This window comes from Scyliorhinus torazame, chromosome 4 (assembly GCF_047496885.1).
Source record: "Scyliorhinus torazame isolate Kashiwa2021f chromosome 4, sScyTor2.1, whole genome shotgun sequence".
In the NCBI taxonomy this organism is placed as follows: domain Eukaryota; kingdom Metazoa; phylum Chordata; class Chondrichthyes; order Carcharhiniformes; family Scyliorhinidae; genus Scyliorhinus; species Scyliorhinus torazame.
The window spans coordinates 243,765,487-243,782,758 of NC_092710.1; the positions used below are offsets into that span (position 1 = coordinate 243,765,487).

The 17,272-nt window shown below is 43.8% G+C and overlaps 1 protein-coding gene across 1 annotated transcript in view; it reads left to right on the forward strand.

Moving 5' to 3' along the window:
• The window catches only part of klhl32 (kelch-like family member 32), a 495,489-nt gene that overhangs the window by 453,847 nt on the left and 24,370 nt on the right, over nt 1-17,272 (forward strand). Inside the window, exons 9-10 of the mRNA XM_072499580.1 lie at nt 984-1,176; nt 11,775-11,869. Coding sequence (XP_072355681.1) covers nt 984-1,176; nt 11,775-11,869 — 288 coding nt within the window. The remainder of the gene's footprint in view (nt 1-983; nt 1,177-11,774; nt 11,870-17,272) is intronic.

The following is a 17,272-nucleotide window of genomic DNA, read 5'->3' on the forward strand; positions in this document are numbered from 1 at the left end:
TGATTTGGAGGAAAATGTAACTGGCCTGATTAGTAAGGTTTGTGGAGTTGCGGAAAGTGAAGAGGAATGGTTGTCAGAGGATAGAGCAGGATATAGATCGGTTGGAGATTTGGGCGGAGAAATGGCAGATGAAGTTTAATCTGGACAAATGTCAAGTCATCTTTTTGGAAGGTCTATTACAGGTGGAAATTATACAGTAAATGGCAGAACCCTTCGGAGTATTGACAGGCAGAGACATCAGGGTGTACAGATTACAGATTACTGAAAGTGGCAACGCAGGTGGATAAGGAAGTCAAGAAGGCATACAGCATGCTTGCCTTCATCGGTTGGGGCATTGAGTGTAAAAATTGTACAGAACCTTAGGCTACATTTGGAATATTGTGTACAGTTCTGGTCACCACACTAGCAGAAAGATATGATGCTTTGGAGAGGGCATAGAAGAGGGTTACCAGGATGTTGCCTGGTACGGACGGTATTAGCTATGAGGAGATGTTGGATAAACTCGGATTGTTTTCACTGGAATGACGGTGGTTGAGGGGCAACCTGATAGAAGTCTACAAAATTGTGAGTGGCATGGACAGAGTGGATAGTCAGACACTTTTTCCCCGGGTGAAAAAGTCAATTACTATGGGACATAGATTTAAGGTGCGAAGAGCGAGGTTTAGAGGACATGTGCAAGGGAAGTTTTTTTACACAGAGGGTGGTGGTTGCCTGGAACGCACTGCCGGGAGAGGTATTGGAAGCAGATCCAATAGTGACATTTAAGAGGCATCTTGAAGAATACATGAATAGGATGAGAATAGAGGGATATGGACCCCGGACGTGCAGTATGTAGTATGTTACAGTATCATAATATAACACAGGAATCATGATTGGCGCAGGCTCGGAGGGCCGATGTGTCTGGTCCTGTCCTGTACTGTTCTTTGTTCTTTGAAATTATTTTAGAACCGTCTGTAATTTTTCTTAATCTTTCTGACTTTCAGAATAAATGGATCAGTCGCAGTCCAATGTTACAGAGGCGAGTCTATCATGTTATGGCAGCTGTCAATAGAAAACTTTACGTCCTTGGAGGAAATGACTTGGACTACAACAATGATCGAATTCTAGTTCGTCAAATTGACTGTTATAACATGGACACTGACCAATGGGTCCGCTGCCATTTCAACCTGCTCACAGGTAGGTGTTTTTAGGTTTCCTTTGTGGGAATTTTCCATGAGTGACAGGATAATTTGACATGCTTAAGAGCATGCTGTTATTGTTTTAAAGTAATTGCATTTTGTTGTTCATTCACCATCAACATCAATGTTTTTTAAAATGTATTTTATTTTAAGCATATGTAAAAAATATCAGCATATACAACAACATCAGGGGGGCAGCACGGTGGCGCAGTGGTTAGCTCCGCTGCCTCACAGTGCCGAGATCCGATTTTAATCCCGGCTCTGGGTGTGGAGTTTGCACATTCTCCCCGTGTTTGCGTGGGTTTCACCCCCACAACCCAAAGATGTGCAGGATAGGTGGATTGGCCACGCTAAATTGCCCCTTAATTGGAAAAAAATAATTGGGTACTCTAATTTTATTTTTTTTAAAAGCATATACAACAACACAAACTCACAGTCCACCATTTATATAATTGTTCCCCTTTTACCCCCTCCCCTTGGCTTTGCGATTGATTTACCATTACGTACCTTCTGTCATACAACATAGAATCCACGGTGCTTGAATCATAGAATCCCTACAGTGCAGAAGGCCATTCGGCCTATCAAGTCTGCACCGGCCCTTGGAAAGAGCACCCTACTTAAACCCACACCTCCACCCTATCCCCGTAACCCTGCCTAACGTTTTGGACAGTACGAAGTCTTACAACACCAGGTTAAAGTCCAACAGGTTTGTTTCGATGTCACCGATGACATCGAAACAAACCTGTTGGACTTTAACCTGGTGTTGTAAGACTTCGTGCTGTGCTCACCCCAGTCCAACGCCGGCATCTCCACATAACGTTTTGGACACCAAGGGCAATTTAACATGGCCAAGCCACCTAATCTGCACATCTTTGTACTATGGGAGGAAACCAGAGCAAGCGGAGGAAACCCACGCGCGTGGAGGAAACCCTTGGTGGAGTGGGCTCAATGGGCCAAATGGTCTACACATCCAATTTCACTTTAGCTCATCACAATTAATCTACCTAAAGCAGTCCTTGAATTAACATGTTATTCCCCTGTAAACCATTGAAGTTGCACACATAAAGTTTTCTTGTATTCAAACTGTTCAGTTTCAAAAGACATCAGAAATTTGAGCATGGCTGCACCCAAAATGTGTGTTAATGGAAAATTGTGGCACTATCTGCTATCACGATTGTGTGAATCCCTGTGCCATACTGAATTCACCTAAGTGGTTGTTGTGAGTAGGTGGTTAGGTGGATTGGCCATACTAAATTGCCCATAGTGTTCAAAAAAGGTTAGGTGGGGTTACTGGGTTGTGGAGATAGGGTAGAGATTTGGGCTTAGGTAGGTTGGTCTTTCTGGTCCAGACTCGATGGGCCAAATGGCCTCCTTTTGCACTGTAAATTCTATATCTATGTCTATGAGTAGTAAAGGAGCATTAATACAGCAAAGTGAATACTGTAACTTGTTTTGTCGTGGAGAGGAGCTGTTATGGTGAGGTTCACAGTGGTGTGGCGAGGAGGGACCCCATAAATGATGGCCACGCAAGTAATTGTGTGAGTCACTCATTGCCTGGAAATTCTAATGATGTGTGTTGTGGACACACTATTACTGTAACATAAGTTGTCAGTTAATTCCCACCCATTATTTTGACAGAACTAACGATCTGTGTATTTATTTGTTTCAGTTAATTATAAAAACTTCGGTAAACTTATCTCTCAGCAATATGGTTAATAAAAGGGTCAAGGGGGTGTCAGTCAATGTGTTGCCAATTAGTGAATTGAGTACCAGCAGTTATTTTTCACAAGTTAACTTGACGTTGCTTTAACCAGGCAACCCATTACAAGCAGGAACTTTGAGGGAATTACATTAGAGGCGCCCAACAATATTATAACCTGTACACATCATTGGTACAGGTCATTTTAATATTATCTAAAATATCTAGCATGAAAGCTTCAAAGCAATAATCAGCGCATTAGAGAGATTTCACCTCACATCTCCAAGGATAATTACAGGACCTAAAAGTTTATAGCAATGATATTTTCTAACTAGGGGATGTTTAACTGACCTTTTGATGGCATACTGATGGTAAAGTGTCACTGTTATTGTGAAGACATGAAAGACTTCAGCTGACAAATCATATACAGGGCTCCTTTGTCATCAGTCGCTGTTCAAAATATAAATTGTTCAATTTACCATGGAGTTCCTGGCAGAACCACCACTGGTAAGCTGGTCAGTCCTGAAAGTCATAGCTGTGAGGAAGGGCAAGGCAACAAACTTGGGGGGGGGGGGGGGGGGGGGGGGGGGGCGGAGGTGGAGAATCTACATAACCTTGTTCTCACCAGCATGCCTGTCACAGATATCTGTCTATTAATTGCTTTGGCCAAAGTGACCAATGTGCAAAAGCTGCATCATAGTAATTCTCCATAACCTAATCCTGGTGGTCACCATTGACCAAACGCTGAAATGGGCCAGCAAATTCAACACTGTGGGCTGGATTCTTTGGCTGTGCCTGCTGCAAGATCAACATGGATAGGTCCATTGACCTCGGGTGGGAATTTCCGGTTGGCGAGCGGACGTGTTGAAGAAGCCCGCCCTGTAATTACAAGAGCCGGACAGAGGAGGGTTCTCTGCAGCAAATGGCTCATCTTCTGACCTGAACAAACAGCTCCATCATTTGCAAGACTCAGGCCAACAGTGTGCGAACGATTCACCAATTGTCAGGATGGTTTTAACCACAATATGTCAGAAACTAGAAATTATCCAGTATTAAGCAATCCTTTTCAATGATATTGCTGAACTCCATATCGACGCCCTCCACTAGTTGTGAATTCTTGCATCTCTATATACTTTCTACAGGATGCATTGCAGCACCTCACCAACCTTCATTCAATAGCACCTCCCAGTTTATGTGAACATGTCCTTTAATACAAAAGAAGACAAGAGAAACAATATATGGTAACACCATGGCCTAAATTTTCCATTCAGCATCGGAATCCTATTTCCGACCTTCAAAAGGTAACAGAATGCACACTTAAATTCTTCCAAAATTTTAGTACAGCCTTCTGAGGGAGGATCCTGCAGAACTGACCCAGTGCAGGGGAACAGGGTAGAGAAGCAGATTAGAAATCATGTCCCTGTTTTATGATAGAAGCTGCAGTTGAATTTCCGACTTTTCAGAGATCAGAAGATCTCAGCCCATCATTTCCAGGTACCCCTCCAAGACACACCATCCTGACTTGGACCCATAACACCATGCTTTCAACATCATTGGCTTAAAGTCCTAGGACGGGATTCTCCGTTTCTGAGACTAAGTGTTGACACCGACGCAGAATTGTGGACTTTCACGACAGCAGAACTGGCGTCGAACCTGGATTGATTCAGCAACTGTGGAGGGGCTAGCACCAGAGCCACATGGAATACAATCGATTCCAATGAAAACGGTGTGGGATTCGCTGGATCTGTGATTGACACTCGGGAGGCTGACAAGCTGCAGCTGCATATACACAATTCACTCCCCACACACACCATTCAGCCAACAAGATGGCACTGGTTGTGCTGGAGCGCGCCCATACTGCTGATGAGTCGGCTGGGATCAGAGGGTGGCCTGAGGGAACACCTATATGACCCATGGGCTGTTAGCGGCATGGGCAACTGCATGGCCACCTTGCCAGCTGCGGCAATGGTATTCCTTGCCTGACCACCCCGACCCCACAGCCCACCTCCTGGTCATCCTCCACCCCCCTTCCCCGCCCCACCCAGGCCCTGGCAGAAGCCAGCGGCATAACTGTCAGCAAACTATGGCAAAGTTGGACACTTTCCATACCCCCTCTTTCTCCTTCAGCAGCCACAACGCCGGTTTCATGATTTTTAAAAGCACAAGTGAACTGCATCGTCGGGAACTCGCCCCATCGGAGGCAGAGCATTGCAGAGGCCCTGGAATACAGGTTTGGGCCCGTTAATGACATGCAAATGGTGTCCACTGTACGTGCGTTCCAGAACACAATGACGCCACTGTCAAAGTGACGGAGAATTGTGATTTTGTGTCAAATTGGCACCCACCACGATTTTAGCGCCAGAACCGATTCTCCACCAAATCGCGTTTCGCGATTTGGGCATCAACCAACGGGGAATCCCGTCCCTCGACTTTCCTACATGTCAATATTATGGGACCCCATCAGTACAAAGACTATAACTGTGAACAGAGAAGTCCCACTATAAACTTTGCAAGGAAGGTAAAGATGGGCAATTATTGCAGCCCCAGCCGACATCAAGTTTCCAAGAACAAATAAAACAAATGTAATTCAGACATTCCAGCATGATGGCTCCACGTCATTATGATGGTCACACCATCTGTTCCAGTCATATGCTGATGGATTTGAGAGGAAGGGTTCAGACAACGTTCTAGTGTTTATCTTGATTGCCATAATGTGATGTATTTGCATTCTGTATGATGGAGCATTCAAAATACCTTCTCAATCGATGTACGATGGCTCCACAAATGCCAGTGCAGCACTGTTACTCTTTCCTCATTGAAATATTCTGCACGTTGTTTCACTGTTTTTTTACTATATGATGGCACACTGTGGCGGCATGATAGCACAGTAGTCAGCACTGCTGCCTCACAGCGCCAGGGACCCGGGTTCAATTCCAGTCTTGGGTGACTATCTGTTTGGAGTTTGCACTTTCTCCCCTTGTAAGCATTGGTTTCCTCCCACAGTCCAAAGAAGTGCAGGTTAGGTGGATTGATAGATTGCCCCTTAGTCTCCATGGATGTGCAGGTTAGGTGGGGTTATGGGGTTACAGGGATAGGATGGGGGAGTGGGCCTGGGTGGGGTGCTCATTCGGAGGGTCGGTGCAGACTTGATGGGCCGAATGGCCTCCTTCTGCACTGTAGGATTTCTATGATTCTATGACATAATGAACTAAAGGCTAACTGGAAAATCCAGATAACCATGTTTTGTGAGGTGCTGACTGGGTTTTATTGTTCTTACTAAGTCAACAGTATTAATATTTTACCATATTTTTAAGGCATTGTTCCTGTTGTCTAGAACCAGTTTATGCACACATGAGGCATTAGCTGGGTGCTGAAATTACTGCATGTAGATTGTGACTCGTAAATTGTAAAAATAAGAATATGAACTTATTTGCTCATCTTTTGAAGAGTTAAATGTCAAGAAATTAAAGAGTATGATGGATGGATGTTAACAGGTTATTTAACTTAGAGCAGTGCTTCAGCTGTAGAGTTCCAAAAGTCTAGAACATCATCATGGCAAAAATAATTGATGCTTCAACAATTGACCATTTTCAAAAGCAGCTAGGCAGATATCTAATTAAGAAGATGATTGGTAAAATGCTTGGTATAACCCTGGCACCATTTGCTACTGGGAAATGTAATATGTGAAATGCACTAGGTCAAAATAAGTTTAGATTGTGCGTTGTTAGACTTGTAAGGACAATCTTCATGGCGAAGATAGAGATACATTTCACAAAGCTTTTGTATCTGTGATTATTTGCTTTCCTGTTGAAACTTACAAGTTTTGTTCTATAGGGACATGATCCTGAAAGAATATGAAAGTTTTAATTGTGGGTGATTGTATGATGAGAAGCACAAATAGAGTTTTTTTGCAACCGTGATTGGAACTCCCAAATGGTGAATTACTTCTTGATGCTAGGGTAAGAGACTTACTGAGATAGATGGAAAACATATTGGAGCGGGGAAGAAACTGGTTCACATCCAGGTCATGAATTCATTTTTTTGACAAGGTGTCACACAAAAGGTTGCTGCATAAACTAAAGATGCATGGCATTGAGGGTAAAGTGGTAGCATGGGTAGAGGATTGGTTGACTAACAGAAAGCAGGGAGTGGGGATAAATGGGTGTTTCTCTGGTTGGCAACCTGTAACTAGTGGGGTCCCTCAAGGATCAGTGTTGGGCCCGTAGTTGTTCACAATTTACATAGATGATCTGGAGTTGGGGACCAAGTGCAATGTGGCAAAGTTTGCAGACGACACTAAGATGAGTGGTAAAGTAAAAAGTGCAGAGGACTCCGGAAGTCTGCAGAAGGATTTGGATAGGTTAGGTGAATGGGCTAGGGTCTGGCAGATGGAATTCAATGTTGCCAAGTGTGAGGCTATCCATTTTGGGAGGAATAACAGCAGAATGGATTATTATTTAAACGGTAAGATGTTAAAACATGCTGCTGTGCAGAGGGACCTGGGTGTGCTGGTGCACGAGTCGCAAAAAGTTGGTGTGCAGGTGCAACAGGTGATTAAGAAGGCTAATCGAGTTTTGTCTTTCATTGCTAGAGAGATGGAGTTCAAGACTAGGGAGGTTATGCTGCAATTGTATAAGGTGTTGGTGAGGCTACATCTGGAGTATTGTGTTCAGTTTTGGTCTCCTTACCTGAGAAAGGACATATTGGCACTGGAGGGAGTGCAGAGGAGATTTACTAGGTTGATCCCAGAGTTGAGGGGATTAGATTATGATGAGAGGTTGAGTAGACTGGGACTGGACTCATTGGAGTTTAGAAGGATGCGGGGGGAACTTATTGAAACATATAAAATTATGAAGGGAATAGATAGGATAGATGCGGGCAGGTTGTTTCCACTGGTCGGGGAAAGCAGAACTAGGGGGCATAGCCTCAAAATAAGGGGAAGTAGATTTAGGACCGAGTTTAGGAGGAACTTCTTCACCCAAAGGGTTGTGAATCTCTGGAATTCCTTGCCCAGTGAAGCAGTTGAGGCTCCTTCTTTAAAATTTTTTAAGAAAAAGATAGATACCTTTCTAAACAATAAAGGGATTCGAGGATATGGTGTACGGGCCGGAGAGTGGAGCTGAGTCCACAAAGATCAGCCATGATCTCATTGAATGGCGGAGCAGGCTCGAGGGGCCAGATGGCCTACTCCTGTTCCTAGTTCTTATGTTCTAATGTTCTATATTCAGTGAGATGGAGCACTTGTCAAGGAATTTGAACAGTTAAATGGTGGTTTACAGGATAGCACCTGTTATGACCCCAGTTGATAATACTGGATATATCAGATTCCAGAGTGAAATCTTATTTGATAGATCCAACCCTTTCTTTCAGAAACCATGGAAGAAAGTTGCTGAACAAATTCACAGGAGTTTGCTGATGGACTTTTAACACAAAGAATAAAATATTTATTTAACAAGAATAAATAAACGATATTACACCAGACAAAAAGGTTGGAAAGATCTCAATACAAAGCAAAGAACATGCTTCCTATTCACATTATTCTTTCACCCCAGCAACACCTTCACAGACACATAATCTTGCGAAGTATTACCATTAGCTGTACACACAGACTTTGCGCTTCAGACAGGAAGATTCCTGTGTGTTCACTTGATTCTTCTCCCCTACTCGTGTGTCTCCCTGAAAACCGCACTGTTTCTCCACTGCAGAGCAAACTAATGAGTTTTCAAATTTGGGTTGAGGTTTCCTCCAATATTGGCCGACATTGAGTGGGAAAAGCGGTGTTGCGATCACCAATGGCAATGGTGGCTTTTTACACCATATATTGTGGTACTAGTTGCAAAAAGAAGGCAGGTAGGGGTTCCACATCCTATCGTGGGTGGGCATCCTCTGATTCCCTTGCCTCGCCATTAAATCAATGAACCGATGACCTTGACGCTATTTTTAAATGCCACCCCAGTACACTGAGCAAACCAGGAAGCTTCATCCAGCTGCCCCTGTAGAAGCCCCTGGCAGCCTCTAGTACTACCTGACATTACTCTCTCCCCCCTGAGCTCACCTCCCAGCTCCCCTGGGAGCGCTGCTTTCCAGGTGCATGTCTTCTGAGACCAGATGTACTTCATGCTGTTTTGACATTATGCCGCCGTGGACACAATGTTTGATGTCGGCGTATGATTCTGCTGTATGTGCCCAATAATACACTCATTTATTGCAATTAAGTTCCCGATATTGAACGGTGGAACAAATAGTGGTGGCTGGGGGGTCGCTTCCTGCTTTTATGTTGACATGAAACGGACTTTGGCCTGCTCACAATATTTCTGCTCTCTTTGCCAAACCCACCCGGTCGAAATAGGAGCAAAAAATCCCAGCCTCAATCTTCCAGAGCACCTCTGCGAAACTGAACACTTTACTGAGTTATGTAACTACCTATTCAGTCAGCTACTGTCTCCGTTAATCTTTCATCTAAATCCCTGCCCTGTCTCTCTCTCTCTCTCTCTCTCTCTCTCTGAGTCTGACACACTGAACTCTTCCTCTGTGTTACTCGACCACTGTTGCTCGACACTAGTAAAATAAATCTCCATAATCATTAAACTTTTTGTCTTATTTAACCCATCTCTTTATTTTCAGGAGTTGTAAAACCTCATTTAAAATGTATATATTATAATATATTGTTGATGTTATAACTGGACTGGAAAATCCCAGAAACAACACCAGCAAAACACCGTAGCGTTTACTTTTGTTTATAAAGGAACGGAGTCACAGTACTGCTAATTACTTTTAACAACAAGAAAAACACATTTATTAAACATGAAAAATTGGATTCTGATATAATACTCTTTTACTGCCCTCTAGCTTATCAAAAATACACATGTTTTAGCATTAACATGTATTACACAGTACATCTTAATCTACAATGGTCTCATTAACACACAAAGTCCCTTTTAAGCACACAAGATAACTGTGGTAAGGCACACTCCTCTCTGAATCCAAGTGAATGTCTGTGGATTTCTCCTCAAAATCCCTCCAGATGTTCTACCGTGAGCCACCTTGTCTCGCTGAACTCCGGGTTCCACACAAGCGATTTTAAATTCCGCTTTCAAAAGTCACATTTTCAAATCTCCTTTCAAATTCTGCTCTCCCCCTGCTTCCATCAAGATTTGATTTCAGGTTTTGCACCCCTCCCTTTATCTGAAAGGCTTTTACACAAACACTGAGGTTCATCTACCGATTTACACAATTATTTCAATTAGTGTCTCCCAAACCGTAGGTAATTCTCACAAACCTTAAAACTACAGCACAAATCTTTCTGGTCTTCAACTCTCTGTGACTCTACTGAACAGTAATCTGTTCTGGTTCCCAGTTTCCTCTGTTCCGTTACCTTCTTGGAAACTTTCCTTCATTTCTCTAGTTTCCTGAACTAGCTGAACTTTACGTTTCCGGCATCTGTTTTCTTAACCATTACTCCAGAGTGTGACTTTTCTTCTAGCAAGGCTGAGAGATATTCCCTTTTAACCTTCTAAAACAAACTGCTTCCAGCAGAGCTGAGGGCTGCCTTTTCTTTTACTATCTATCTCCAACTACCAAAAATCAGCTAAAGTTAAAACTTAAAAGCATTGTTTATCCTGACAAGGGCCTCCAATTGCTAAGCAACCTCTGCTTGTTCTATTTAATCTTCACGCCACAACCCGCTCTAAGCACAATAGAATCAAAGTGGGAATTGAAACCAACTCCCATACATACAAACACCTTTGTGAAGCATGAATCTTTCTATATGATTATACCCATCCATGCACAGAAACATTAAACACATTTAAAACTACACCTTACTTTGATTGCTTATCGATACAAATCTAAATCCCTTAAAACTACCTTTGTTTTCTAAACAATATGCAAACCAGTCCAGAAGGCCTGACCTGTCAGTCAGCAGTCTACCAGACTCCCAGGCACCAAGGCTCACAAACAGCTTAAGGATTCGTCCAAACAAGCCAAGAAGCAACATAAGATGGTTGCTGCATAAATTCCCAGCTGATTCAACAGAAATGTATCCATTTACAGATCAGGACATCCCATAAGAACAGTAGCAGATATTTGTCTGAAACAATGTTAACTTTAAAGGGTGAGGAACAAATTATTGAGGTAAAAATAGGAAAGAAAAACTTGCATTTATATTGAACTTTTAATGATATCAATGAATCCCAAAGTGCACTAAACCCAATGAAGTGCCTTTGTAGTCTTGTCATGTAGTAATTTAGTAGACTGGGAAACATTGATGGTGTAAATCAACAAACCAACAGTGGAAACTATTCAAGAAGATTAAAAATATATTACTATACATGTATATTGCAATAAATACAAAAGACCCACTTCTCTGGTGATGCTGTATCGTTTAGGAGAGTAGTAAGAATCAATATGAATGTAGGAAATAGATGTTGGAGTAGCCCATTTGACACTAGGCCATAAATAAAAGCAAATTACTGCGGATGCTGGAATCTGAAACGCAAGAGAAAATGCTGGAAAATCTCAGCAGGTCTGGCAGCTTCTGTAGGGAGAGAAAACAACTAACGTTTCGAGTCCGATGACTGTCAAAGCCCTCGGACATATTCGGCCATTCACAAGATTATTGCTGATCTTCTACCTCAACTCCACCTTCCTGCACTGTCTCAAATCCCTTAATTCCCAGCAATGTATTGATCTTTATCTTGAATGTACTCTTGAATTCTTTAACAGATGCTGAGCAACAGTTGGCATAAACTTCAATTTGGTACTGCATCCTGCTCGTGGCCATGAAACTATCATATTTTAATTAAACTTCAAGTGCAAATATCTGGACATTTAAACTAAGGTGTAGATTTTTAGGTGAGTCATCTAGCTAATCAGTGCTTTGCATTTTCCCATATTAGGCCAAAATGAATCGGGTGTAGCTGTGCACAGTGGACGAATCTATCTAATCGGTGGGTACTCCATCTGGACCAATGAACCATTAGCATGTATCCAGGTTAGTGTCTGTATTTATTTCCTTCTTTACATTTCTTTTAAAAGAAATGTCCACCAACTGGGAAGGGAAAATTAATCATTTAATTTATCAATTCCATTACTGAAATGTAACTTTTTAGTAACAGTCTTTAAGAAAGTAATGCATTAATTAATTAACACACAAAGTAAGGAATCTTAATTAAATAATCTGGCTAAGAAGAAATTCAACAACTATAATTAACTAGGTTTGTGGCTTGCTAAGTCGTGGAAGCTGCAAATTATGAGATTGACTAACTGATGTTAAAGGGACACATTCTGGGTTTAAAATTTTAAAAATTCATAAGTTGGGTGTAATTGCCTGCAACAAAGTCCATAATGAATAACTGTAAAATGTGTGTACTGTACTTGCAGCATAAAAGAAGGGAATTGCAGAAGCACATGGGTTGAATGCAATAATAATCAGAGGTTTGTTAGATGGCTGTGAATTGTACAAAGGTTTTGCCTAGACTGAGAGAAAGCCTGTGAAGTGGCCAAAGACATCACGGACTATCATGTGGCTCAACTCTTAAAGGGACCATGCAACAGCACAAAAATATTTACCCACATATATAACATTCCTCCCCCTTTACGTCAAAGGTCCAACACAACGAATAATTGTAGTTTTTAACATAGTCATTCACACGTTGTAGCCACTTAAAATGGCCAACTCCCGATTCAAAATGGCGAACGGCAAAGGCTGATGGAAAGTCAGCCAACAAGACAAAAACCAGCAGCTGCAGGTTGGCTGTGTATTTACCTCTGGAAAGGCCAGACAATATCGATACCAGCAACCATCAGCATAACAAAACAACAGCCATCTGCATACTAATGAGCAATCCCCGGGAACAATAAGCAACATTTAGATACACAAAGCAAAACCAGACTCTTCGGCGCCAGCAGGAGCCTGCACAAAAGGAGGTGAACGAGCACCTCAAGACCGCCCATCGATCAGGGGACCGCTCCAGCATTGGAGAAAATCGAACCAAACGATTGGGACAAAGTCCAATCACTTGGGACCAGGTACAGGGACCACCCCGAAAGGCGGGAAGCCCCTGGAGACAATAGTTCTTGGAGCCCCAAGTTCAAATCGCTCTCTTCTTCTCCACCTCTTCCCTCTCTTCGCGCTTTTCTTCCTGCCCGGGTCACCCAGCAACAACGAACCAACATTGACCGTGTCCGGAGCATTGAAGATCGAAATCTTAAGTCTTAATTCAACGCTCGCTATGAGATAGGCGCTCCTAGCTACCAATCTGTACCAACTTCGAATCCCGCAGGCTCAGAACCCGAACGAAAGGCCATTTGTTTCCCTGACCTGGTGGGCCAGTTCCAAGTTAAGTATAGGCCTGTTAGTTGTAGAAGTAGCTTAGACGTAGAATTTGTGCATGAGTAGCGATTACTGTGTATAATAAATGTGCTTTGATTTAAATCTTACTAATCGGTGTATTGAATTATTGATCATTACTCGGACTCGAACCTCGTGGCGGTATCATAAAGATACCTGGCGACTCGAGAGCAAAGGTAATAAAACAGAGCAATTGAACTAAGGCAAAGTCAGCACATTATTTGGCGACTCTGGTGGGACCCGATCTAGAAGTGGAAAACCATTCCGGGAGAACCCAGAATTTGAATTAGAGATCCAGTTGGAAACAGAAAACCACAAATGTTCAAGCAGTTCTGATCAATGCTCATAAATTCGGAAGTGTTTGTATGCATACGTAACTAACAGGGCTATAAGATAAAACTGATAGATTTTTTGTTGCGACAAAACTGTCGGAAGTTTGTATATCGGAAAGTAGCGAAAGCCGTACCCGCATTTACAGCACCGCCTTAATACCCCTGCCCCAAATTTGAAGAGCAGCATTCGGATTAAAACCCCTGTCCCAAAATTTGAAGAGCAGCATTCGGATAGGAAAGATGGCAATGCAGGCAATGCAGCGCCTCATGAACCCAGAGGAATTTGCGGTCGCAGCGACCAGCAGCAGTAGCGTGGGACAATGTCCCATTTGGGAGGAAGAGATCAGGAAATATCTCAAAGGGAAAGGATGGCCCCTTTGGAATGAATTCTGTGACAATGAGGAATCATGTCCCGGGAGTATAGGACATACTTGGTGGGAGAACCTGAGCGAGATCCACAAAAAGAGCTTAGGGAAAGCTCGCAAGCCGATGGCAATCGTGTCCTGCTTGGCACAATTGTGAGGCACAGAGGAGGTCGTTAGGCCGCTCCGGAAAGAGGTTGAGGGCATACATCAAATGAGTACGCTCGATGTAAGCGAGGTAGAAAAGGAGAATTTAGAATTGAGAAGGAAATTGGCAGCAAAAGATGTAGCGGTGGAGGATGCCAAAAGGGCACACCCGTCTTGTCTGGCGCACTTAAGCAGCTTCCAGTCTCATATGAAAAGGCCTATCAGGACACACAAAGTGCAGTCCTGGTACGTGAAGAAACAGAAAAGCAGGTAGAAGCGTTGCAGAGACAATGCAGCGATCTAAAGGCAACATTAAGAGCACTCCATGCTGCCACCACAGAAAAAAGACAAAGCACGTTAGATCATGCAAAGTGCTGGAAGCAGATTGCAGAGCTGCAATCGCTGCTTTCAGTTCAGAAAGGATTCCAGGAAACCTTTGGAGAAAAATTAGATCAGGAAGACGGCCCTGATTCAGAAGAATTGAATGAAACAGTGCAGAGATATGTTCAGGGAACATGTGCGCAGGGAAAGCCACTACACGTGTAGTGTCTCCCCCCCGCCCTCCTCCTCTGACCTAATAATAAAACCCATTGGTCTGAGGTAAGTACCATATTTCATTATATTATTATTATTTTTTATAAAAATTTAATTTAGTTGTTAGCCAGATCTTGGTAGAAAGTAAGAGGAATGGCAGGGAAGGGAGTGCAATGTTCCTCCTGCAGGATGTTTGAGGTGAGGGATGCAGTTAGTGTCCCTGCTGATTTTACCTGCAGGAAGTGCTGCCATCTCCAGCTCCTCCAAGACCGAGTTAGGGAACTGGAGCTGGAGTTGGAAGAACTTCGGATCATTCGGGAGGCAGAAGGGGTCATAGATAGCAGCTTCAGGGAATTAGTTACACCAAAGATTGGAGATAGGTGGGTAACTGTAAGAGGGACTGGGAAAAAGCAGTCAGTGCAGGGATCCCCTGCGGTCGTTCCCCTGAGAAACAAGTATACCGCTTTGGATACTTGTGGGGGGGACGACTTACCAGGGGTAAGCCATGGGGTACGGGCCTCTGGCACGGAGTCTGTCCCTGTTGCTCAGAAGGGAAGGGGAGAGAGGAGCAGAGCATTAGTAATTGGGGACTCTATAGTCAGGGGCACAGATAGGAAATTTTGTGGGAGCGTGAGAGACTCACGTTTGGTATGTTGCCTCCCAGGTGCAAGGGTACGTGATGGCTCGGATCGTGTTTTCAGGGTCCTTAGGGGGGAGGGGGAGCAGCCCCAAGTCGTGGTCCACATTGGCACTAACGACATAGGTAGGAAAGGGGACAAGGATGTCAGGCAGGCTTTCAGGGAGCTAGGATGGAAGCTCAGAACTAGAACAAACAGAGTTGTTATCTCTGGGTTGTTGCCCGTGCCACGTGATAGTGAGATGAGGAATAGGGAGAGAGAGCATTTAAACACGTGGCTACAGGGATGGTGCAGGCGGGAGGGTTTCAGATTTTTGGATAACTGGGGCTCTTTCTGGGGAAGGTGGGACCTCTACAGACAGGATGGTCTACATCTGAACCTGAGGGGCACAAATATCCTGGGGGGGAGATTTGTTAGTGCTCTTTGGGGGGGTTTAAACTAATGCAGCAGGGGCATGGGAACCTGGATTGTAGTTTTAGGGTAAGGGAGAATGAGAGTATAGAGGTCAGGAGCACAGATTTGACGTCGCAGGAGGGGGCCAGTGTTCAGGTAGGTGGTTTGAAGTGTGTCTACTTCAATGCCAGGAGTATACGAAACAAGGTAGGGGAACTGGCAGCATGGGTTGGTACCTGGGACTTCGATGTTGTGGCCATTTCGGAGACATGGATAGAGCAGGGACAGGAATGGATGTTGCAGGTTCCGGGGTTTAGGTGTTTTAGTAAGCTCAGAGAAGGAGGCAAAAGAGGGGGAGGTGTGGCGCTGCTAGTCAAGAGCAGTATTACGGTGGCGGAGAGGATGCTAGATGGGGACTCTTCTTCCGAGGTAGTATGGGCTGAAGTTAGAAACAGGAAAGGAGAGGTCACCCTGTTGGGAGTTTTTTATAGGCCTCCTAATAGTTCTAGGGATGTAGAGGAAAGGATGGCGAAGATGATTCTGGATATGAGCGAAAGTAACAGGGTAGTTATTATGGGAGACTTTAACTTTCCAAATATTGACTGGAAAAGATATAGTTCGAGTACAATAGATGGGTCGTTTTTTGTACAGTGTATGCAGGAGGGTTTCCTGAAACAATATGTTGACAGGCCAACAAGAGGCGAGGCCACGTTGGATTTGGTTTTGGGTAATGAACCAGGCCAGGTGTTGGATTTGGAGGTAGGAGAGCACTTTGGGGACAGTGACCACAATTCGGTGACGTTTACGTTAATGATGGAAAGGGATAAGTATACACTGCAGGGCAAGAGTTATAGCTGGGGGAAGGGCAATTATGATGCCATTAGACGTGACTTGAGGGGGATAAGGTGGAGAAGTAGGCTGCAAGTGTTGGGCACACTGGATAAGTGGGGCTTGTTCAAGGATCAGCTACTGCGTGTTCTTGATAAGTATGTACCGGTCAGACAGGGAGGAAGGCGTCGAGCGAGGGAACCGTGGTTTACCAAGGAAGTGGAATCTCTTGTTAAGAGGAAGAAGGATGCCTATGTGAAGATGAAGTGTGAAGTTTCGGTTGGGGCGATGGATAGTTACAAGGTAGCGAGGAAGGATCTAAAGAGAGAGCTAAGACGAGCAAGGAGGGGACATGAGAAGTATTTGGCAGGAAGGATCAAGGAAAACCCAAAAGCTTTCCATAGGTATGTCAGGAATAAGCGAATGACTAGGGAAAGAGTAGGACCAGTCAAGGACAGGGATGGCAAATTGTGTGTGGAGTCTGAAGAGATAGGCGAGATACTAAATGAATATTTTTCGTCAGTATTCACTCAGGAAAAAGATAATGTTGTGGAGGAGAATGCTGAGCCCCAGGCTAATAGAATAGATGGCATTGAGGTACATAGGGAAGAGGTGTTGGCAATTCTGGATAGGCTGAAAATAGATAAGTCCCCGGGACCTGATGGGATTTATCCTAGGATTCTCTGGGAGGCCAGGGAAGAGATTGCTGGACCTTTGGCTTTGATTTTTATGTCATCATTGGCTACAGGAATAGTGCCAGAGGACTGGAGGACAGCAAATGTGGTCCCTTTGTTCAAAAAGGGGAGCAGA